This window comes from Physeter macrocephalus, chromosome 1, assembly GCF_002837175.3.
Source record: "Physeter macrocephalus isolate SW-GA chromosome 1, ASM283717v5, whole genome shotgun sequence".
Classification (NCBI taxonomy): domain Eukaryota; kingdom Metazoa; phylum Chordata; class Mammalia; order Artiodactyla; family Physeteridae; genus Physeter; species Physeter macrocephalus.
This window is the reverse complement of record NC_041214.2, coordinates 34,169,605-34,191,984: the sequence shown is the minus strand read 5'-3', so window position 1 is coordinate 34,191,984 and position 22,380 is coordinate 34,169,605. Positions and strand designations below refer to the sequence as shown.

The window sequence follows — 22,380 nt, the reverse complement described above, 5'->3', positions numbered from 1 at the left end:
TCTATTCTATTTCCAAGATTTTGGATCATCTTTACTATCATTATTCTGAATTCTTTTTCAGGTAGACTGCCTATTTCCTCTTCATTTGTTAGGTCTGGTGGGTTTTTACCTTGCTCCTTCATCTGCTGTGTGTTTTCCTGTCTTTTCATTTTGCTTATCTTACTGTTTGGGGTCTCCTTTTTGCAGGCTGCAGGTTCGTAGTTCCTGTTGTTTTGGTGTCTGTTCCCAGTGGCTAAAGTTGATTCAGTGGGTTGAATAGGTTTCGTGGTTGAGGGGATTAGTGCCTGTGTTCTGATGGATAAGGCTGGATCTTGTCTTTCTTGTGGGCAAGTACACGTCTGGTGGTTTGTTTTGGGGTGTCTGTAGCCTTACGATTTTAGGCAGCCTGTCTGCTAATGGATGGGGCTGTGGTCCTCTCTTGCTAGTTGTTGGGCATAGAGTGTCCAGCACTGTAGCTTGCTGGTCGTTGATTGAAACTGGGTCTTGGTGTTGAGATGGAGATTTCTGGGAGATTTTCGCTGTTTGATATTACTTGGAGCTGGGTGGTCTCTTGTGGACCAGTGTCCTAAAGTTGGTTCTCCCAACTCAGAGACACAACCCTGATGCCTGGCCGGAGCACCAAGAGCCTTTAATCCACATGGCTCAAAATAAAAGGGAGAAAAAATAGAAAGGAAAGAAAGGAAGAAAGAAAGAAAGGAATGAAGGAAGAAAGGAAGAAAAGATAAAGTAGGATGAAATAAAGTTATTAAAATAAAAAATAATTATTAAGAAAAATTTTAAAAAGTAAAAAAAAAAAAAACAAAAACGGATGGTCAGAACCCTAGGACAAATGGTGAAAGCAAAGCTATACAGACAAAATCTCACACAGAAGCACACACATACACACTCACAAAAAGAGAAAAAGGGGAAAAAAATAATATATCTTGCTCCCAAAGTCCATATCCTCAGCTTGGGATGATTCACTGTCTATTCAGGTATTTCACAGATGCAGGGCACTTCAAGTTGATTGTGGAGCTTTAAAAGTCCCTTATCCGTTCTTCTGCCTCAGTTATTCTGCTATTGATCCCTTCTAGAGTATTTTTTAATTTCATTTATTGTGTTGTTCATCATTGCTTTGCTTCCTCTTTAGTCCTTCTTGGTGCTTGTTAAATGTTTCTTGCATTTTGTCTATTCTATTTCCAAGATTTTGGATCATCTTTTCTATCATTATTCTGAATTCTTTTTCAGGTAGACTGCCTATTTCCTCTTCATTTGTTAGGTCTGGTGGGTTTTTATCTTGCTCTTTCATCTGCTGTGTGTTTTTCTGTTTTCTCATTTTGCTTATCTTACTGTGTTTGGGGTATCCTTTTTGCAGGCTTCAGGTTCGTAGTTCCCGTTGTTTTTGCAAGAGCCTTTAATCCACATGGCTCAAAATAAAAGGGAGAAAAAATAGGAAAGGAAGAAAGGAAGAAAGAAAGAAAGGAATGAAGGAAGAAAGGAAGAAAAGATAAAGTAGGATGAAATAAAGTTATTAAAATAAAAAATAATTATTAAGAAAAATTTTAAAAAGTAAAAAAAAAAAAAACAAAAACGGATGGTCAGAACCCTAGGACAAATGGTGAAAGCAAAGCTATACAGACAAAATCTCACACAGAAGCACACACATACACACTCACAAAAAGAGAAAAAGGGGAAAAAAATAATATATCTTGCTCCCAAAGTCCATATCCTCAGCTTGGGATGATTCACTGTCTATTCAGGTATTTCACAGATGCAGGGCACTTCAAGTTGATTGTGGAGCTTTAATCCGCTGCTTCTTAGGCTGCTGGGAGAGACCTCCCCCTCTCATCTTTGTTCGCACAGCTCCTTGGGTTCAGCTTTGGACTTGGCCCCGCCTCTGCCTGTAGGTCGCCTGAGGACGTCTTCTCTTTGCTCAGACAGGACGGGGTTAAAGGAGCAGCTGATTCGGGGGCTCTGGCTCACTCAGGCCCAGGGGAGGGAGGGGTACGGATGCAGTGCGAGCCTGCAGCTGAAGAGGCTGGCGTGACGTTGCATCAGCCTGAGGCGCGCTGTGCGCTCTCCCAGGGAAGCCATCCCTGGATCCCGGGACCGCGGCAGCAGTGGGCTGCACAGGCTCCTGGGAGGGGAGGTGTGGAGAGTGACCTGCGCTCGCACACAGGCTTCTTGGTGGCTGCAGCAGCAGCCTTAGCATCTCATGCCCATCTCTGGGCTCCACGCTGATAGCCGCGGCTCGCACCCGTTTCTGGAGCTCCTTTAAGTGGTGCGCTTAATCCCCTCTCCTCTCGCGCCAGGAAACAAAGAGGCAAGAAAAAGTCTCTTGTCTCTTTGGCAGCTCTGTGCCCGTCTTTGGAGCTCCTTTAAGCGGTGTGCTTAATCCCCTCTCCTTGCGCCCCAGGAAGCAAAGAGGGAAGAAAAGGTCTCTTGCCTCTTCGGCACCTCTAGACTTCTCCCGGATTCCCTCCCAGCTAGCCGTGGTGCACTAACCCCTTCAGGCTGTGTTCACGCAGCCAACCCCAGTCCTCTCCCGGCTTCCAACTGAAGCCCGAGCCTCAGCTCCCAGCCCGCGCCCATCCCGGCGGGTGAGCAGACAAGCCTCTCGGGCTTGTGAGTGCTGGTCGGCACTGATCCTCTGCGGGAATCTCTCCGCTTTGCCCTCTGCACCCTGTTCCTGTGCTCTCTTCTGTGGCTCTGAAGCTTCCCCCTCTGCCACCTGCAGTCTCCGCCCGTGAAAGGGCTTCTAGTGTGTGGAAACCTTTCCTCCTTCACAGCTCTCTCCCACTGGTTCAGGTCACATCCCTATTCTTTTGTGTCTGTTTATTCTTTTTTCTTTTGCGCTACCCAGGTGCGTGGGAGAGTCTTGCCTTTTGGAAGGTCTGAGGTTTTCTTCCAGCATTCAGTGGGTGTTCTATAGGAGCAGTTCCATGTGTAGATGTATTTCTGATATATCTGTGGGGAGGAAGGTGATCTCCGTGTCTTACTCTTCCGCCATCTTCTCTCTCCTCCCACCATATTGTTTTGATTACTATAGGTTTGCAATATAATTTGAAATCTGGAAATGTGATGCCTACAGATTTATTGTTGTTACTCAAGATTACTTTGAGTATTATAGTTGTTTTGTGGTTCCATATGAATTCTACCATTGTTTCTTCTATTTCTGTGAAAAATTCCATTGGAATATTGATTGAGATTCCATTAAATTTATAGATGGAGATTTTTATGTTTGCATTGGGTCTTAGTTGCGGCATGTGGGATCTTCGTTGTGGCATGTGGGATCTTTTGTTGCAGCCTGTGGGCTTCTCTCTAATTGTGGCGCACCGGCTCCAGAGAGTGTGGGCTCTGTGGTTTGCGGTACATGGGCTCAGTAGTTGTGGTGTGCAGGCTTAGTCGCCCCACGGCATGTGGGACCTTATTCCCTGACCAGAGATCGAACCCACATCCCCTGCATTGGAAGGTGGATTCTCAACCACTGGACCACCAGGGAAGTCCCCTATAGATGGACATTTTAACAATGTAAATTATTCCAATATATGAACAAGGGGTATTTTTCCATTCATTTGTGTCTTTAGTTTCTTTCATCACTCTTTTACAGTTTTCAGTGTACAGATCTTTCACCTACTTTGTTAAATTTATGCCTAAGTATTTTTTGTCTTTGATGCTATTATAAATGGAATTGTTTTGTTAATCTCTTTTCCTGATAGTTCATTAGTAGTGCATAGAAACAGAACTTGTTTTTGTGTGTTGATTTTGTATCTTGCGATTTTACTGAGTCTATTAATTCTGGTTTTTTGGGGGGTCTTTTATGTTTTTCTATATTTAAGATCAAGTGATTTGAAATCAGAGATAATTTTACTTCTTCCTTTCTGATTTTGATGCCTTTTGTTTCTTTTTTGCCTAATTGCTCTGTCTAGGACTTACAGTACTATGTTGAATAGAAGTGGCAAGAGTAGGCATCCTTATCTTGTTCCTGATCTTAGAGGAAAAGCTTTTAGCTTTCACCATTGAGTATGATGTTATCTGTGGGCTTGTCATATATGGCACTTGTTATTTTGAGGTACATACTTTCTGTAGCTGTTTTGTTGAGTTCTTATCATGAAAGGATGTTGAATTTTGTCATATGCTTTTTCTGAATTTGTTAAGATGATCATAAGATTTTTATCCTTCATCCTGTTAATGTGATGTATCCCATTTATTTATTTAGGTTCTCTGATGTTGGGTGCATATATATATGTATATATACACAATTATTTTATCCTCTTGATGAATTGGCCCCTTTATTATTATATGATATAACCTTCTTTGTCTCTTGTGACAAATTTTGACTTAGTCTATTTTGTTGATATTTATGTTTTCAGCCCTACTCTCTTTTGTTTATCATTTGTATAGAATGTTTTTCTGTCCCTTTACTTTGAACCTTAAATCGAGAGTGCATCTCTTGGAGATAGCATGTAGTTCAAGCTTGTTTTTTTATCCATTCATCCACTCTGTTTTGATTGGTAATTTAAACCATTTACATTTAAAGTAATTATTGATAGGTAAGAACTTATTCTGTTTTGTTGATCGTTTTCTGACTGTTTCATAGTTCCTTTGTTTCCTTCTCTCTTCCTTTGTAATTCGATGATTTCTTTTGTATTGTTATGCTTTGACTTTTTTCTCTTTATTTTGTTTGTCTACTACAGGTGTTTTCTTCGTGACTGTCATGGCTTATATAAAACATCTTATAACACTGACAGTCTAATTTAAGCTGAGGGCTTCCCTGGTGGGCGCAGTGGTTGAGAATCTGCCTGCCGATGCAGGGGACGCGGGTTTGTGCCCTGGTCTGGGAAGATCCCACATGCTGCAGAGTGGCTGGGCCCGTGAGCCATGGCTGCTGAGCCTGTGCATCCGGAGCCTGTGCTTTGCAATGGAGAGGCCACAACAGTGAGAGGCCTGCTTACCACAAAAAAAAAAAAAAAGAAAGAAAAAAAAAAATTTAAGCTGGTAACAACTTTGTATACAAAAATTTGTATACATTAACTTCTCCTTCCTCCACATTTTGTTACTGATGTCACAATTTACATCTTTTTATATTGTGTATCCATTAATAAATTATTGTAGTCATAGTTATTTTTATTACTTTTGTCTTTAGCTTTTATGCTAGAGTTAAAAATGATTTATGTATCATCATTACAATACTAGGGGCTTCCCTGGTGGCGCAGTGGTTGCGCGTCCGCCTGCCGATGCAGGGGAACCGGGTTCGCGCCCCGGTCTGGGAGGATCCCACATGCCGCGGAGCGGCTGGGCCCGTGAGCCATGGCCGCTGAGCCTGCACGTCCGGAGCCTGTGCTCCGTGACGGGAGAGGCCACAACAGAGGGAGGCCCGCACACCACAGAAAAAAAAAAAAACAAAAAACAAAAACATCATTACAATACTAGAGTATTCTAAATTTTAGTATATTCTTACTGTTACAGTGAGTTTTATACTTTCATATGTTTTCATGTTCTTGATTAGTTTTATTTCACCTTGAAGAACTCCCTTTAGCATTTCTTATAAGGCAGGACTAGTACAGATGAACTGCAGCTTTTGTGTGTTTGGGAAAGCTTTTGTCTGTCCTTCATAACTGAAGGACAGTTTTGCTGGGTATAGTATTCTTGGATGGTAGTTGTTTTTCTTTCATCATTTTGAATATATCATCCCACTCTCCACTGGCCTGCAAGGTTTCTGCTACAAGATCCACTTTTAGTCTTATGGATTTTCCCTTGCTTGTGACAGTTGGCCTTTCTCTTAATGCTTTCAACATTCTGTCTTTGACTTTTGTCAGTTTGACTATAATGTGTTTCACTAAAGCTCTCTTTATGTTTATTCCATTTGGGGTTTTGGGGCTTAGTGGATCTGGTTGTTCATTTCCCTCCCCAGATTTGGGAGTTTTCTATCATTATTTTTTTAAATAAGCTTTCTGATTCTTTGTCTTTATCTCTTCTTTCTGAGACTCCCATAATGCATATATCGGTTCCTTTCATGATGTCCCATAAGACTTTCTTCGCTCTTTTTTGCTTTTTCCTTTTGTTTTTCTCACAGAGTAATTTCAAGTTACCTGTGTTCAGGCTCTCTGATTCTTTGTTCTGCTTGATTGAGTCTGCTGTTGAATTTTTCACATGCAGTCATCGTGTTCTTCAGTTCCAGAATTTTTGTTTTTCATGGTTTCTATATCTTTCTTGACTTTCTGATTTTGTTCACTTATTCTTTCCCTCATTTTGTTGAGTTTTCTGTGTTATTTTGTAGCTTATGGGACTTTCAGATGATTATTCTGAATTCTTTGCCAGGCACTTTGTAGATCTCCATTTCTTTAGGGTCAGTTATTGGTGCTTTATCTTCTTCCTTTGGTGGTGTGATGTTTTCCTGATTTTTCATGATCCTTGTGTCCTTATTTTGGTGTCTGCACATTTGAAAAAGTAATCATTCCTTCTAGTCTTTATAGACTAACTTTGTCAGAGAAAGCACTTCTCTAGTCAGTCCAGCCAGAGATTCTGGGTGGGCTTGCTGCTGAAGTCCCTAGGCAAGTTGACCTTGCTTCTGGGTTTGTGGGTGGGTGGGCCTACTGCCTGGGTCCATGGAAGCTGGCCTGGAAACTGAATCTGTCTACTGGAGCTGGCCAGGAGCTAGCTTCCATGACACAGTAGGTGCTCACTTCACTCTTCTTCCCCCGTGTGAATCATATCTCTCCATGCTGCATTGTTCAGGCTTGCAGGAGCAGTAATGTGGGTAATGTGGAACTGTCCTTTCTACCCTCTTCAATGCATCTTTTCTTATTTCTATGTTATACCCAGGTGCTGTAATCTCTAACCTGGATTTCTTACCTCTCATGAAGGTATTCTTCTGTGTGGATGGTTACTCAAATTGATGTTTCTGTGAGAGGACTTGAGCTGAAAACTCCCATTCTGCCATCTTGCTGGTGTCACTCTCAGTGGTTTCTGTCCTTTCTGAAATTGCATGTTCATCACCTTTTCTCCTATTCTTGATGTTCACTCTTTTGAGACTGCATATTGCTGGTCATTAAGCTAATAAAATTGGAATTAGCTGATTTGTTTTTCTAAAATTTCTGTTGCAATTGTTGAGAATTATCTTTTGGACAAAAACAGTCATAATATTTGTATATCCATTTTTTTAAACAGCATAGTCCAAGTCTTCCCATGTTTAAAATACGTTTTCCTTAGTCCATTTGTTTTTCACTCTAAAGGGCCGTAGAAAAACAATACAGAAAGAAATGCTGTATTATACGGCAGTGAAATAAAACGTTAAAAAGTTATAAAGGGGGCTTCCCTGGTGGTGCAGTGGTTAAGAATCTGCCTGCCAATGCAGGAAACACGGGTTCGAGCCCTGGTCCGGGAAGATCCCACGTGCCGCAGAGCAACTAACCCCTGTGCCACAACTACTGAGCCTGCACTCTAGAGCCCACGAGCCACAACTACTGAGCCCGTGTGCCTAGAGCCCATGCTCTGTGACAAAAGAAGCCACCGCAATGAGAAGCCTGTGCACCACAACGAAGAGCTGTCCCCACTCACCGCAACTAAAGAAAGCCCATGTGTAGCAACGAACCCCACACAGCCATAAAAAAAAAAAAAAGTTATAAAGGTTAATATCAGTTAAATTAGGAGTCTAAATTTAGTTTAATCCTGTGTTTATGAGAATTAGGCCTTATCAGCTTTGAAGCGTTTCATAGTCTTCTGAATCACAAGATTTACTATGTTTACATGGCCTTATGGCAAGAGCTGAATATAATGTTTGTCTTCTTTTCCTTTTGAGTTTTATTTAAATTGTAAAATATATTACATGTAAAAGAGTATATGTGACACATATATTGAGTTTAAAGAATAGTAAGGTGAATACCCATGGACCCACCACCTTGCTTAGAAGGCCCTATGTGCTCCTCCCCAAATGCTTTTCCCTGTATTAATTATTTGTTTTTAAAATACATTTTCCATCTATGTGTGTCTTTCTAAGCAAGGTATTTAGTTTTCCTGTGGATTCTTCACTAGTTTTCATGAAATCTTACAACACCAAGAAGTGCTTTATTTTGTAAGAAAGCAGATTGTCAGCTTGTATTCCTCTGCTTCTGGACAGCAGAAAGGGGGAGAGAAGTAGACAAATGAGCCTTGCTTTTGCAATTCTTATTAGAGCCAGCAGGTGGCAGTTAAGTGACTTAAATTGGGAAAGTGTTAGTGGTTAAAGAGATTGGAGAATAGTAATTGTACCCAAACTGGATATGAGAGTCTGCAGTTTGTGGATTTCTAAGCTCTGTATCCAGATAGACTCAAGGTAAATATAAATACCCTGTCTACCCACACTTCACTTTCAGAAACTTTTCAGAAAGGTTTTATAATACTTATATAAAAGTATTACTTATAAAAAAGATATACTTATATCTTAAAATGGCATCATGCAGGAAATCCTAGTAGAAGGGGGCACTGAACTGGAAGAAGGTTGGTGTGACCTTGGTTCATTACTGACCTCCTGTCATCTGGCCATGTTAGGTTGGATCCGTATCCTGTCTGTCCAAGAGAGTGACCTACAAATGCAAATATTCAACAATCCTAATAGCATAATTGACAGTTTTATGATGAAGTATTTAAATGAGTGCTGAAATATTTAGGAATTAATATGACTTCCTAAAGGCCTTTAATTGTTATATAAAAATTAAGCTCTTTTTGCTTCCTGACTCATTTTCCTTTTGTCTCACAGCAATACTTTACGAGTCACCCGTTCTGCTGCCCCCAGCATACTGGACAGTTCTAGCATTGCCACTGCTCAGCTGGGAAAGAAGGGCAAAGAATTTGAATTCTCACAGTTGCCCCTCAAAGTGGAGTTCCTGGAGTGCAGTGCCAAGGGCGGAAGAGGGGACGCTGGCTCTGCTGACATCCAGGACTTGGAGAAGTGGCTGGCTAAAATCGCCTGAGGGCCAGATCCAAACACAAGAGGCGAATGTGTATGTGTGTGACTGATGGTTTTGGAAAAGGATGTGGTAGTCTGGAGTTGATAAAGAAGGGGTACAAATATAGTTAGGAACTTTTCCTTGTTCTGGAAACAAATTATTGTTGAAACCAGTGTGGAAGTTTTTAAGTTCAGTTCTCCCTTATGGCTTTCAAGCTCGTTAGTTTTATTTGATTCATGTCTTCCCTTTTCAAAGTGTGTGTGAGTTCCCTTTAGCATATGCTTGATGTAAGGTCAAGGTCTATCAAGTCGACCTCACGTAGAGAGGATATTATCATGAGAATATAATATCATCTAAAATGTTTTCTTGTCCTCTGCTTCTGTGCTTTGGTCTCTTTTTCCTGGAAACAAACTTATCTGTGTATGGAACTGGGTGATTTCCAATTGCCTTTGACATTCATGGGCAGTACATCATCTAGTCCTCTGTGAATTTTCAGATTTGTAGGTGCAATTACAATATGGTCTCTGACATGCGAAGGAAGGTTGAAAACAGCAGGACTGTGTTGACAGTGGTCTGTTCTTCATCAGCTCAGTGACTTGTCCACACTCCAGCCTCATAGCACTTAGGTTTCAAAAACATGTTGTGAACCCTAGGAGTCGTCCCCAGGTGATAGAATTATAAGTGCTAAATCCCCAAATGCCACTAAAATGTACACTAGAAATGTACATTCTAGTGGTTTCCCTTAACTGGGGAATATATGGAGATTTAGAAGCTATTCTGTTTTTCTGGATGCATGAATGCTCCTGGGCTATCTTCATGTGTTGTTTGATGAGCTCCTATTTTGTACTGTCAGCTTGAATGCTGTGGAACAAATACAAAATTAAAAAAGTTCTCTGTAGATTTTTAAAGTGCATATTCACTGATGGTTTTAAAAAAAATGGCGTTTTCAAAGTGTTGTTCTTTGCTGTCTTCTTAAATATATGGCTTTTTTAATGGATTTTGTAAGTGATTAATACATTTCTTGGTAAACAAAACAGCCTGTCTAGCTTAAAGCATTTAAATAGAGTGGTAGAGTAGGTACAAATGGGAGCACGTTTTAGGATTCAGGCCCAACTCCAAGTTTCCAGGGCCTAATGATTGCAGTGTACATAAGAACAAACTCTTCAATCCCTACCTCACACACTCAGGGACAAGCCAACTAAAGCCTCAAAGGAGACAAGGGTGGCTGTGGATAAGTGAGACACTAACCGCAGAGCAGTGCGGGAAGTGCAGTAACAGGAGAGGCGCAGGGCGCTCCGGGAGTGTGCAGTGGGGCGCCTAACCCAGTCTTCAGGGATGGGGAGAGGCAAAGGAGAAAAGCATGGAGCTGATGACGTCCCAGTGAGTGTGGCCCCCATGTACATACACTATGGCCCAGGCCTCTGCCTGTGTGTCACTCTGGCTCCGAGTGAGGGGACCCCAGGGCCCCTCCTCCCCCGCCCGCACACCCTGCATCACACACCTTGCTGCTGGAGTATGAAATAAACCCAGGCTCTCGTGGAGAAGATGTTAAGAGTATGACCGTGGCAGGGTTCTTACTGCTAATGTTATTACTGTCTTTTGGACTCTTTCTTGCCCTTTCCTTATTAGCCAAGTAGTAATTTAAGGAAGTGGGTACGATCAATGAACCGGAAGCCCAAAAGGAATGTGATATGGTCACATAATCAAAGGTAATGCTCACCTGAATAAACATCAATGGCTTGATGCTTCCGTTAAGAGTACTATCCCTCAGCCATGGCGAGTGGAAAGCAGGGATGACAGGAGGTATCACACAGCCCTGAGTCTCAGTTCTGCCTGGAGTTTCCATCAGCCTTTAGGCAGAATGGAGATTATGGAAGTGAGTGTGGATTTAATCTTATTAGTGCGTCCTGCCTTTTCCCCCTTCTGAATTGTTGGAAAGCCCAGGTGAACAGAAGGGAGAAGCAAAGGGCTTTGGATGGTGAACACACCACCAAGACATGAGAGGAGGGTCTTCGTGGAGAATGCACTTGAAGAGATCTGTTTTTCCACACCACGCCCCACCCCCCCACCCCCACCCATATATGACCGCACCACTTAGAAACATTAGATAAGAGCCTTTGTGTTGAGAATTAGGACAGTTTATTGTTTGATCAACATGCTGAGTCTTCCACATTTTACACAGTTTTATGTAAAGTCAATGTGGCCATTTAAATCTGCTGAGCCAGTGAGAGATGGAAATGCCACCCTCTGTGCTCCTCACGGCCAATCACTTTTATGGGGATGGGCGAGGGGGAAGGTGACACACACGTGATACAGGCTGGCCGTCGATGTATGGAGGCTTCGCACTGGAAGGAAGGTCTGAATCCCACTGCAAGGATAAACCGCGCCCTGCCCGGAGTATCAGCCACACAGGGAGGTGGGGGGTCTGGTGTCCAGGGAGTTTACACACTGAGGGCTCAAGGTTTTGGAACACTGAAACAGTCCATTTCAAACAAAAAGTCCAAAGGGTGCCCTGGTCTGACAATCAGAGTGGACTTGGGGACTGGCCCTTCTTTGCAATGGAGGAGCCTGAAATGTACGTGAGTTCTTTCCTGCCTCACTCAGCTACACTGGACAGACTTACATCCGAACCACAGTAGAGATGGCCTGAGGAGCACGCATGCCCAGCAGCCCTGTGTGCCAGTGCCCCGTCACATTTGTTACACACAGGTCAGCAATGGATGAAGAGTGGAAACACCTTGGTTCTGACTGCTTCTGGCTTACTGGGTGACCGTAAACAAGTCACCCTTCTCGGGCTTGGTTTTCCTGCCTTGGCATAGGAAGGGTTCTGAGCTCTCCGCCTCGATCAGCTGTAGCCAGGGGACAATGCCTCACATTCTTGGGGGAGAGGTAGTTAGGAAACTAGTGCGCACGGGTTAATGCACAGACGCTTCAGCTCAGCTGCCCTTTTGTGGCTCAGACATCAATCACAGCCCTCGGCTACCTGTTCTCACATCCTGACATCCTCACCCGCCTTCCGCCACGTGAAGGAATGAGGCTGCTCTGCCTGCGGGACACCGAAGCCAGCGGTGCCATTACTGTCACACCTGGTACTTGAGGGTAGGGGCTCCCAGCACTGACTGGCCACCAGGAAGACAGAGACATTGCACTCAAGATGTGTTCTGCACCCTTAGCTACCACCATACAACCCTTGTTTCTGTTGCCTGAGACACTTGAACTGATCTGGCCATTGCTCCTTGAACCTGGGACATTCCAGACCGATTGAGGATGCTGACAGGAAGAGAGTAGTGACAATGACGGCAGGGAGGCCTCTGACTGAGTCAGCACTTGCTCACCTTGGACCACACAGCTGCAGTTCTAGCACTCAAGATGCTGGCGCCACACTTTCACTCTGGCACATGTGTGCATTCATAAATACGCTTCCTGCTTTTCCCACCGTATGCTCAACTTTTCAGATGCCCACAAAACAGGAGCTTTACTGACAGCTTTTCTTTAAGATTCCTCAAAGTAAAAAAGAGGGCTACAGAAGATGACCCTGCTCTACTCCCAGGTCAGGGCTGCTCTGTGGGGAGAGAGACTGAACCACTGGCTAAACTGAGATCATTTCCTAAAAGGATTCCTCCCCTTTGCCTGGATTCGGCAACGATGGGATACTCTCACTGCGTATGCTGAGGAATTTCATGATATTTTCTTCAAGGGAACCTGATCACTTCATTATTGAACCTTAACTCTGAGACAAGATCCTAGCTACAAGCAAGAGGACAGTGATGGCACCTGCCCAAAACGGGAGCCAAGGAGCCAACACCCTTCTGTGCTGGAGGTCTGGCTGCCCTGACAGACCCAGGAATGAGGGGTGGAGATGAGGCCCGAGGAGGGTCCCCATGGAACGGTGTGGCATCACCAAGATGGGTGAGGGGAGGCAACCGCCCTCGCCTGCAGAGGCCCACGGGGCTGGGAGAGCCCGGGCTCAGGAGAGAGGATGTTGTGTATGCACTGGAAAAGGAGGGCTCACCGACGCCACATGAAGCCACATTGTATCTACTGCGTCTCTTACTAGTCTTCTAGGCTGTGATGGAAAAAAAGTGGTGCCTTGGATATGTGTGCACATGAGAAGGGGACTGAGTTTCTACCTTTTTTTACAAGAATGTTTTAAGAAAAAGTACTCTTAGTACCAAGAGCATAAAAATCCACCATCCATTCATTCACTGAGACCCAAAGAGATCCCTGCAAATGGGGCTGTCCCAGGGGCCACAAGCAATGGCCCTCACTGCCAGCCAAGCCGGGTGCTGTCACCTGGACTCCTATGAATTCTCACGAGGTAAGTAAGCACTCTTCCAACCAGCACCACTTGGGGGTGTGCCATGGCGGGGCTACGGGCCCACGTGGGCATGCACACCTGTGCATACAAGTACAGACAGAAACAGTGCGCATATTCCCAGGGGCTAGTTTTGCCTGTAGTTAACACATCTATGCAGTATTTTATTGATGGCAAGACAATCACAAGTTTTGGGACAATATTAAGTATTTCTTATTTCAACACATTGCAGTACTTTTGAATTTCCAAAACTGTTATCACAATGCAAGTTCCAACTTGAGAGGAGGAAGAACAAGAATATACATTGAGCACATGAATCTCTGTGAGAATGTGTGTGTGGAAGGTGTATACACAAGTCTATCTCTCTATATAATTATGTACACACATATAAAAATTCAACACTTGACACTGGAATTACGTGCGTACATTGGTCTATGCCTTCTGCAAGAGGAGCTCAGTGGGAATCCTGCTTCCTCTTTTCTTCACCCGAAGATACACTCCTCTCTAAAGATCAGCTCTGACACGCAGTCTCCTTCGCTGAGTGTGTGACAGACCCACTGGACAACTTATCAATGAGTCCTGCCAGGTCCTGCTGCACTTACGGGCTGCCAGTTTGGATCAGTTTCTGAGAAGTTCCAAATTCATTGCAATAACTTGTCAGAGCCCTACTTTATGGAGGAATTTACCCCCTACCACACCCCTATGGTCATTTCGCTCATCTATGACAACCCCAACAGCGGCCTGGAGGAAGAGCCGATGCCAGCTTGGAGGGCAGGGCTTACCGATTTTGGCCAGAGTGGCTGCCCACTGCCTGGCTTTGTGCAGGCTCAGGGGCGGTGAGTCTGGGTCTATTTGGAATGCTGGCCAAGCAGGCTACATTACTTAGTGAAAGAGAGAGTTCTCTTCAGAGGTTTTACAGATAGATAGGTCCTCAGGTCTAAGTCCTCTCAGAAATGAGTCAAACATGGCAAGGACGTCTCTCTCTGGGAAGCCTTCTGGGGACCCCACTTCAGACCTACCCTCAGGCAAGCAGAGTGCTGCTACAATATCTGCAAAGGTCTTTGCACAAAGATTTCAACTGCACTCTGGCAGAGTGCAGAAACATGTCAGGAAGTCAGCTTTTGCAGAACAGCATCAACGGTATTAGCAACCAAGGATTGGCAAACATGCATCTTCCAGGTGGCAGTGCTGCAGACCCTCCCTTCCCCAATCACAGACGGGCCAATACTGTGTGACACAGGCGCCAGCTTTCCTGGCATCCAAGGAGGAGGGCTTCAGGAGGCGCACGCTGAGATTCCATTTGCCCTTCCCTTCCCTGCAACCCAGATGTGTGTGCTATCACTGGACAGGTTGGCTAAAACATATTCAGAACTACACATGGTGCCCCCCGTCTATAAACCAGCCCACAGTTGCCAACAGCACCCCATCCTTCCTTCCTTCCCATGACCTCTTGTTCTGCCAATCACTAGGCGGACCACAGAGAACGGAAGGTTGCCTGTGGCGAGTGCCCTCTCGAGGCTTTTCAGGGAGGGGAAAGGGGCAGAAATAATTCCACTGGGCCTGCGGCTGGGCCCCGTGCAGTTCACAAGGCCTTAATTTCAGCTCAGGGCCATGGCTGATGCCCCACTCTGGCCATGGAAGAAGGACAGAGTCAGAGCTGCCTCTTCAGAGGCTGTTTCATTCAATCAGTGTTTGATTTAACCAGGTAGGGCCTGTTTGGTGGACGCTGGTTGGTCTGGGCCAGACAGCCCGGGGATTGGAACCTAATTAAATCGCCCAGGTAATTGTTTAAATTTATTGGCCTGGGGGTGGGAGGAGAGCAGAGGTGATGAACCGTTCAAAGAGGACAGGAAGGAGGAGGTGTGTGGAAAAGGTTCTCTGTAAGTTTACAAATATACAAAAACAAAAAAGCACATCTCTCAAATAAAAATGACTACATTTTTATCTGGCAAAAAGTTGTATACACATGGTTTAAATTTTTTTTTAATTTTAACAGTTTTTGGCAATCTTAATAAAGTACAATATATTACAACCAAACCAAAAAATAGTTGTTTAAGTAACAGCTGTTAAGAGTGACGTGATCCCTGATGCCCAGCCTCCCTCCCCATCCCACCCGACTCCTAGAGACAGAGAGAAAAGAAAAATCCTCCCATCTGGATAAGCTCATCTCCCACCCCCCTTAGGAAGCTAACCAATAGGAAGCAACACAACAAGCGAGTAGTGTCAAAGGAAGCCTGCCGGTCAGGCTGCATTAGCAGGAGCAGCCACCCTCGCTGGCCGGAGGCTCCTGGGGTTTGTCCAGCTTGATGTCGATCACTGCAGGGGGCGGGGCTAAGGAAGATGACTCTCTCGGAGGAGCTCTCACCCCCGCTCCTGCCCCGGTGCCCCCTAAGTTGCCCCGCGCAGCCCCTCTGTCCCTCAGCAAACACCCAGGAACTTGCTCTTTTCTTTGGGTGGGAAGGATGCAGGGTCACCAGCTCCCCCCCTTCCACCTCTTCCCCGACCCTTCCACATGCCCTCACCAGTATCCACGAGAAGTAAAACTTGTCCTGGGCTGTGGGACCATCATCTAAACACAGGCCCGACAGACCCTTTCTTAGAAGGCTTCCCGGTGACCAGCCTCAGCCTCGGCCTTGTTACCTATCAGCCCCACCCCAAAGTGCCCAGCACGGGCCTTGCCCAGGTGGGCAGAGCAACCCCGACCCCTCAAGCTCCCGTCAGAACGGGTCGCTTAGACCCTGAGGCTGCCGCTGTGAGAACCCACATCCCTGGGGGAGGGGGCAGCAGAGCCCCTCTGCAGCCCTCTCCATGGGCGCCGTGGGGACTGGGGGCCGGAGGAGCACCGAGCGGAACCGCCGGAGGCGCGGGTGCAGAGCGTGCAGCCAGGCTGTTCCCTCTGCCACGTCACCAGGCTGAAGTCCCAGTCAGGCCGGGCCTGGCCACAGCACTGCACAGAATCGCCCGTCCTGTGGGGCCGGGAGAAGCAGCCCTGCTGTGGGACCTGCTGCCCATGCCCTAGGGGGGTTTTGTGGCCCCTAGGTGAGGACGATGGGAGAGGTTCTTCAGGAGTTAAGTACTATAAAAAGCCATGCTTCCCCTAAAGACCACTTACCACTTTCCCTCCTTACCACTTTTTGGCCACCTGGCCGTGGCATATTCTGAGTATGACTTTGTCCATGACTTTTCCTGATTTTCCCTAAACCCCAATTTTCGTACGTACATTTTTATCTTGTTTTGTGTGTACGTAGCGTATATATACATAAACACACATTTTTTATAACATGGCAGACTATGAATGAACTAGTAAACAGACCATGAACAACTGCCTTCCTTCCCACTGGGCAAATCAGACCACCTCTCCGAGCCTCAGTTTCAGCTTTTGGGTGTGGCCTGAGTTCTGGGGTGGACGGTGTGAGTGGTGTGCAGACCCTGCCCCCAGAGCAGTGGGGAGGCCCGGGCTGTGCAGGGGGCAGGCAGGGGAGGAGACACCTGGTGGGGGAGTCGTCTCGCGTAGAGGAGGTTGGGCCATGCTGAAATCATGTCTGAGTGCACAGAAATGGAGACTCTACTTGTCCCCATGAAATACAAATCTGTGTTCACTGGAAAGAAGGGCACTTACTGTTTCTCACTCCCCACTCTGTCACTCCACACACATCCCTCTGGCATTCCCACACTGTTTTGGAAGCTTAGGTGGTTCGAACTGGATGTGGTCTTAAGGACCTTGGAGTTCAGCCTCATCCCTGTACAGAGGAGGCCCCACAGAACAGCTATCTGCCAGGAAGGCTGGCCTGGAGACCTGGCAAGGCTCTGTCCACTGTTCTAACATACCACGTGGATAAATCAATGAATAAATGGCTTCTGCAGCACATCTTTCACTCACTTGTCAAAGGAAAAGGATACTGCCTTCTTTGCTTTTCTCCTGGACATTCTCCATTCCAGGCAGAGCCGAGGCCACACGTCGGAAGAGCTGGGGAGAGGGGGAGATGCAGCATGAGCCCCCATCCTTCCCCTCCTGCTCCCGTTGTCTCCACCCTCTCTCTGCCTCTTCTCACCCTGACCTCGGGCTCTACTCTCTTTCTGTCCCACTGACTGCACCCTGGACAGCAGGGGCTGCACCTAACTTCTCCCACCTGTGCCCCCAGCACCCCTCATGGTGTTGGGCCCCGGCAGGCCTCTCACCCAGGCAGGCTGGCCACAGGGTCATGAGGGGCTGAGTGTGGGTCATGGTGATGGCAGGGGCCTACCCCAGTGCAGAAAACAATCTAGGTCCTGGGAGACAAGCTTCTGGCCCGCTGCCCATGTAGGGACCTGGTGTGGGGAAGGGACTTTTGACCTGCCCTTGAAACAATGACCCTCTCCTCAGGGAGCCCTGCGAGTCCACGGGCATCGGGGCAGCTGGGAATCAGGGCCACACAGTCACAGTGGAGAGACATTTTTTCGGAGGGAATAAGGACACAGGAGTGTGAATGTGACATTGTGGGTTTGCTTGGGTGTGGGTGAGTGCAATCAATGTGCATATTGTGTGTAGAGGAGTATGGGTGGTGTGGTGTGGCTGTGAGGCATCTGTGGGGCGGGGGGAGTGAGTGTGTATGGTGTGTACATGTACACATGTGGGGTTTCTGTGCGTGTAAGTCTGTAAAGTGTACATGAGAACTGTGTGCATGTGGTTGTGTGTGTGTGTGTGTGCGTGCGTGGAACCTAGCGGGTGACAGCAAGTACAAGGCAGAAATACAAGGCACCAGAGATCCTGAATGCTCTCCCATCTCTCTACAAACACCAACTGCAGGAACTAGGTGAGCTCTGGGCTTAAAACTTCTCCACTGCCTGAGCTCTCTGAAGACAGGGTGAGTCTTATTCAAGGTCTCACCCCAAAGCCCAGCCATGTGGGAGCATCCAGGCTGGGTGACAGGACCAAAGGCCGTAAGGGGCCGGGCGGGGAAGCCGCTGGTGGGCTCTGCATGGTATGGACCCTGTGGGTGGGCTGCAGAGGGGCTCCGAGCGTGGCAGGCAGAAGTGGGAGAGCGTGCAGAGGGCCCAGTCACTCCCCAGGCCTTGCCTCGAGGCCTTGCCCCGGGCAGCCCTGCACTGCCTGCCTGGCTGTCAAAACGGTCACAGCCTCTGCCAGTGGCCAAGCTGCCGATTAGACGGAAGCTCCTGGGGTCACATGGGGGCTTCTGAGAGCAGATATGCTCACGTTCAGAGTCCAGGAGGCTGCACTGCATGGAGATGCCTCTCCACCACACAGGGTTAGAACTGACCCTATACAACTCCGGCTCAGACCATCGCCTGGCTTCCAGAGCAGTCTGGAAAGGGGGGCGTCGGCATCTCCCTGACCACGGGGGCAGGGGCTACCTGCCCTCGGGGCTGCTGCCCTCTGCTTCCCTGCCCCCCAAGCCTTTCCATCAGGGCCGCGCAGAACAGCAGCCAGTGTCTCCTGCAGGCCTCCAGAGACAGGTAGCTCCCTCCTCCAGGTGACACCACGGCCACCCTGGCCTTACTCCGAAGGAGGCTGGGAAGGGGATGGGAGGGAAGAGAGCCATGTGGATGACCCTCCAACTGGGGTGGGGGCACTGAGTCCTGGGACCTCGGGGCCTCCCATTCTGTCCCTTCCTGCTCCTCTGCCACCTCCCGCCGGCAAGGCACTGCCCAGGCGGGGTAAACCTTCACTGCGTGAGGCCGGCTGCTGCAGTGGCAGCTTGTCTAGTGCCCCTGGACACTGCTGGGGGCGGCAGGGCAGAAGTGACCCCCATCCAGGCCCCGACACCCCTCCAGCGACACCTGTGCCCATGCCGGTCCCCTGGCCCAGGCTGCCCCTGCTCTTCATCACCTCTCTGAGTCCTCTGTTCCCTGCAGACAGGGGTTCCTCACCTTTTTTGAACCAAAGATTCCTTTGGCAGGCTGGCGAAGCCTATGGGCTCCTTTTAAGTGTGTGAAATGAATTATATAGAAGTTTTATGTAAAGGAAACCATTTAGTATTGAAACAAACTTCTAAAATCTTTAAAGATACAGACTTGTGACTAGCAGCGCCTGTGCTTCCTCGGGAACCTGTTAAAGAGCAGAAGTCGGCAGGGGGTCTGACAGCCCCTGAGATACTGAGGTGGGAACAAGTTCAAGAGACCTGCGACAGCGCCATAAGGTGATAAGGAAGCGGCTGTGACCTCTATCGTGATAAAGCCACAGGTGCTCCTAACATACAGAGCTGCGTTGCCTAAGCTCACAGCTACAGGAAATGCTGGAGACCCGTCAGAGGTTAGCGCAGAGACACTTGTTTCCCACCTAAATCCACTGACCTGCTGCATTCCATCCGTGGACCCCCTGGGGGGTCTGTGGACCCAGGAGAAGCCCCCTGCTCCCAGGCTCAGCCCTAACCCCAGCCCCTCTACGGCTCCTCTGAGGCTTCTGACACCCAGGCCTCCCCGCACTGCGAGCTCGGACCGCTCCGTGGGTGGGCGCTTTTCTCCAAGCCTGCCTGGACCGCCACAGCCCTGAGCACTCGCCAAGCACAAGGCAGGAGCCCCCAAATTCTGATTGGATAGACTCTTCTGCACGCCCGCCCCACGCGAGGTAAGAAGCAGGGGAATGCCACTTCTCTCGGCCTCCTTGAAGTTGGTGGCTGATCCCATAGCCCCGATACCCTGAGGGCAAGCAGTGGAGCTCTGGAGGCTACAGCTCGCCATCCGGTGGGTTGACGGCCCCACCTAGTCACTAGCCCCTTGGCCAGAGGCGGCGGACCCCACCTGCTTCACGTTGTAGCCGGTCTTCGCGCTGGTCTCGATGAACATAACGCTCAGTTCTTTGGCGCGCTGCTCCCCCTCCTCGATGGTTATCTGCCTGGAGGGGAGGCGAGAGGGGACCAGTTCAGTAGGGAAGTAGCCCCTGGTGGGGGTGGAGGGAGCAGGCTCAGATGATGGGGGCCCCTCAGTCAGCCCTGAGGTCAGGGCTGGACCCCAGGGCTCCCTCAGGGCGCAGGGGGCACAGGGCACAGCAGGACACCAGCCCCTCCCTACTCCTTGGCAGCTCCGTCCAGGTTGGGAGCAGGCCCTGAGGGAGGTGGCTGCTGTCCCTTTCCCAGTGTCACCACGGCCAGAGCCAACATTCGTAAAGCACTGCCAGCCACAGACTGCCTCTCTGGGTGGTACCATCAGCCCCATTTTCCAAATGAGAACACTGAGGTTAAAAGTAATGGCCCCAGGCTTCCCTGGTGGCGCAGTGGTCGAGAGTCCGCCTGCCGATGCAGGGGACGCGGGTTCGTGCCCCGGTCCGGGAGGATCCCGCATGCCGCGGGGCGGCCGGGCCCGTGAGCCGTGGACGCCGGGCCTGCGCGTCCGGAGCCCGTGCTCCGCAACGGGAGAGGCCACAGCAGTGAGAGGCCCATCTACCGCAGAAAACAAAAAAACAAAACAAAACAAAAAAAAAGTAACGGCCCCAAGGTCACCTACTGCAAAGGAGCTGGGCTTTGAACTCCCTTTTCTTCACTTCAAGGACAAGGTTCAAATAAAGCAGCCTCTAATTCAGATTATTCCCTAAACGGTCAGAGTACATCTCAGGAAGCCCTCAGTCCATGACTCGTTGCTCTGTCTGCCCCACGAGATGAGTGGACCAGTGCAGGGAAGGGCGCCGGGCTCAGCCCTGTGCCTGGAGGATGGTGTGGAGCAGCCTCTTCAGGGAGAGCGTCACACCCAGACACAGAGAAGGACCAGGCCCTTCACACCCACACCCACATCAGCACAGGCATTTCACAGGGACGGGGCCGGTGGGAGCCCGAGGGCTGCTGTGTCTGTGTCTGCACTGAGGCCGGGCCCAGACCATGCACTGCTGGGCCAGCGGGCGCATATGGCTCCACTCAGGCCACGCGTGGAGGCCTGCCCTGCCCCTGCCAGCCTGGAAGGTGGGGCTTCAGACATGACACACCTGTGGGTAGGCGTCTACCAGGTGCTTTCAAAGCCTCCGGTGCCCCAAGGGGGGTCCTTCCCATATGCAGGGGGACAGGTCAGACAGGGTGCTGGGCAGGGGGTAGCTCACTCACAAATCCCAGCACTCCCTGTCCAGGAGGAGCTGCAGAGGCATGGAGGGGGTCCGGCCTGCAGCCCCCGGCACCTACCTCTTGTCGGCCAGGTCCGTCTTGTTGCCCACCAGCATGATGATGACGTCGCTGCCCCTCTCTGTTCTGACATCATCGATCCACTTAGAGGTCTGTTGGAAGGAGTTGAGATCTGGAGGTGGAAAGTGCAGATAAAAAGGGGTGTGAGTGCCAGCCCTGGCAGGAGAGGGGGAGGGTGGGAAGGGAGCAAGACCAGGAGCAGGAGGGAGGGGAGTGTGCACCCTCAGACACCTGGGCGGGGCGGGAGCACAGTCCAGTGGGCCTGGGTCCTCCCGAGGACGCCCACACGTGTCTGTGGAGCTGTGCCCGGGGTCCCCGAAGGCCCCCCATATGCTGAGCCACCCTCTGGGGAGAGAAGTCACAGCATCTGGAAGGCCGCTGGGTCATGACTTCCTACTCGTGGTCCTAGGGCCCACCCGAGAGTCGGACCTGACTTTGGAGGCTCACGGCAAAGGGAGAAATGGGTGCAGTAGACTTGGCTGAGCTTGGAAACAGTGTGACAGTGTGTGCGTGGGACCGCAGCAGCTCCCAGGGCAGGAGGGCCCTGCCGAGCAGCCTCCCACTGACAGGAGCTCAGAGGGGTTTCTGAAGAGCACCCTCAGGCCCCGAAAGTAAGGGGAGGGGGAAGGCGGCCCCAGGAGCAGATGAAAGCCAGAGAAGCCAGGCATTTCAGGGCAGCCCCCTCCTCAGTCAGAAGCTGTGACAGGCCTCACAGAAGAGCAGTCACAGGGCGACGCCCAGCACTCAGCGGCCCGCAGGCCCAAGGGGAGCGGAGGCTCCCTTTCCTGGAAACCTGGGCTTCTGGCAGCCTGATCTCCCTCCTGTTCGGCATCAGGCTGCGGGAGCCCAGGCCTCCTCAGGGCCCAGCTCCCAGCTGCTCTCAGGTGCGCAGGGAGCCTGCGGTCAGAGCCAGAGGCAGCCGGCTGGGGCATCCTCCCACCACGCCCACGGCTGCAAGCCCAAGGGCTTGCCAGGTGCGTGCCCTGACACCTGCCTGGGCAGTGGGGCTCTGCTCCGGGCCCTACCCCTCACCCCAGCCCCACGAGCCTCCCTCAGG

General features: G+C 49.1%; 2 protein-coding genes across 2 annotated transcripts in view; one reads left to right on the top strand and one right to left on the bottom strand.

Moving 5' to 3' along the window:
- Positions 1-9,269, top strand: part of SRPRB (SRP receptor subunit beta) — a 36,674-nt gene extending 27,405 nt beyond the window's left edge. The window contains exon 8 of the mRNA XM_055086902.1: positions 8,717-9,269. Within this exon, the coding sequence (XP_054942877.1) occupies positions 8,717-8,930 (214 nt within the window). The 3' untranslated portion in view covers positions 8,931-9,269. The remainder of the gene's footprint in view (positions 1-8,716) is intronic.
- Positions 9,270-12,401: 3,132 nt separating this feature from the next.
- Positions 12,402-22,380, bottom strand: part of RAB6B (RAB6B, member RAS oncogene family) — a 57,886-nt gene continuing 47,907 nt past the window's right edge. The window contains exons 5-8 of the mRNA XM_007110249.4: positions 21,324-21,435; positions 19,960-20,053; positions 17,122-17,188; positions 12,402-15,537 (exon numbers count right to left, since the gene is read on the bottom strand). Coding sequence (XP_007110311.1) covers positions 15,473-15,537; positions 17,122-17,188; positions 19,960-20,053; positions 21,324-21,435 — 338 coding nt within the window. The 3' untranslated portion in view covers positions 12,402-15,472. The remainder of the gene's footprint in view (positions 15,538-17,121; positions 17,189-19,959; positions 20,054-21,323; positions 21,436-22,380) is intronic.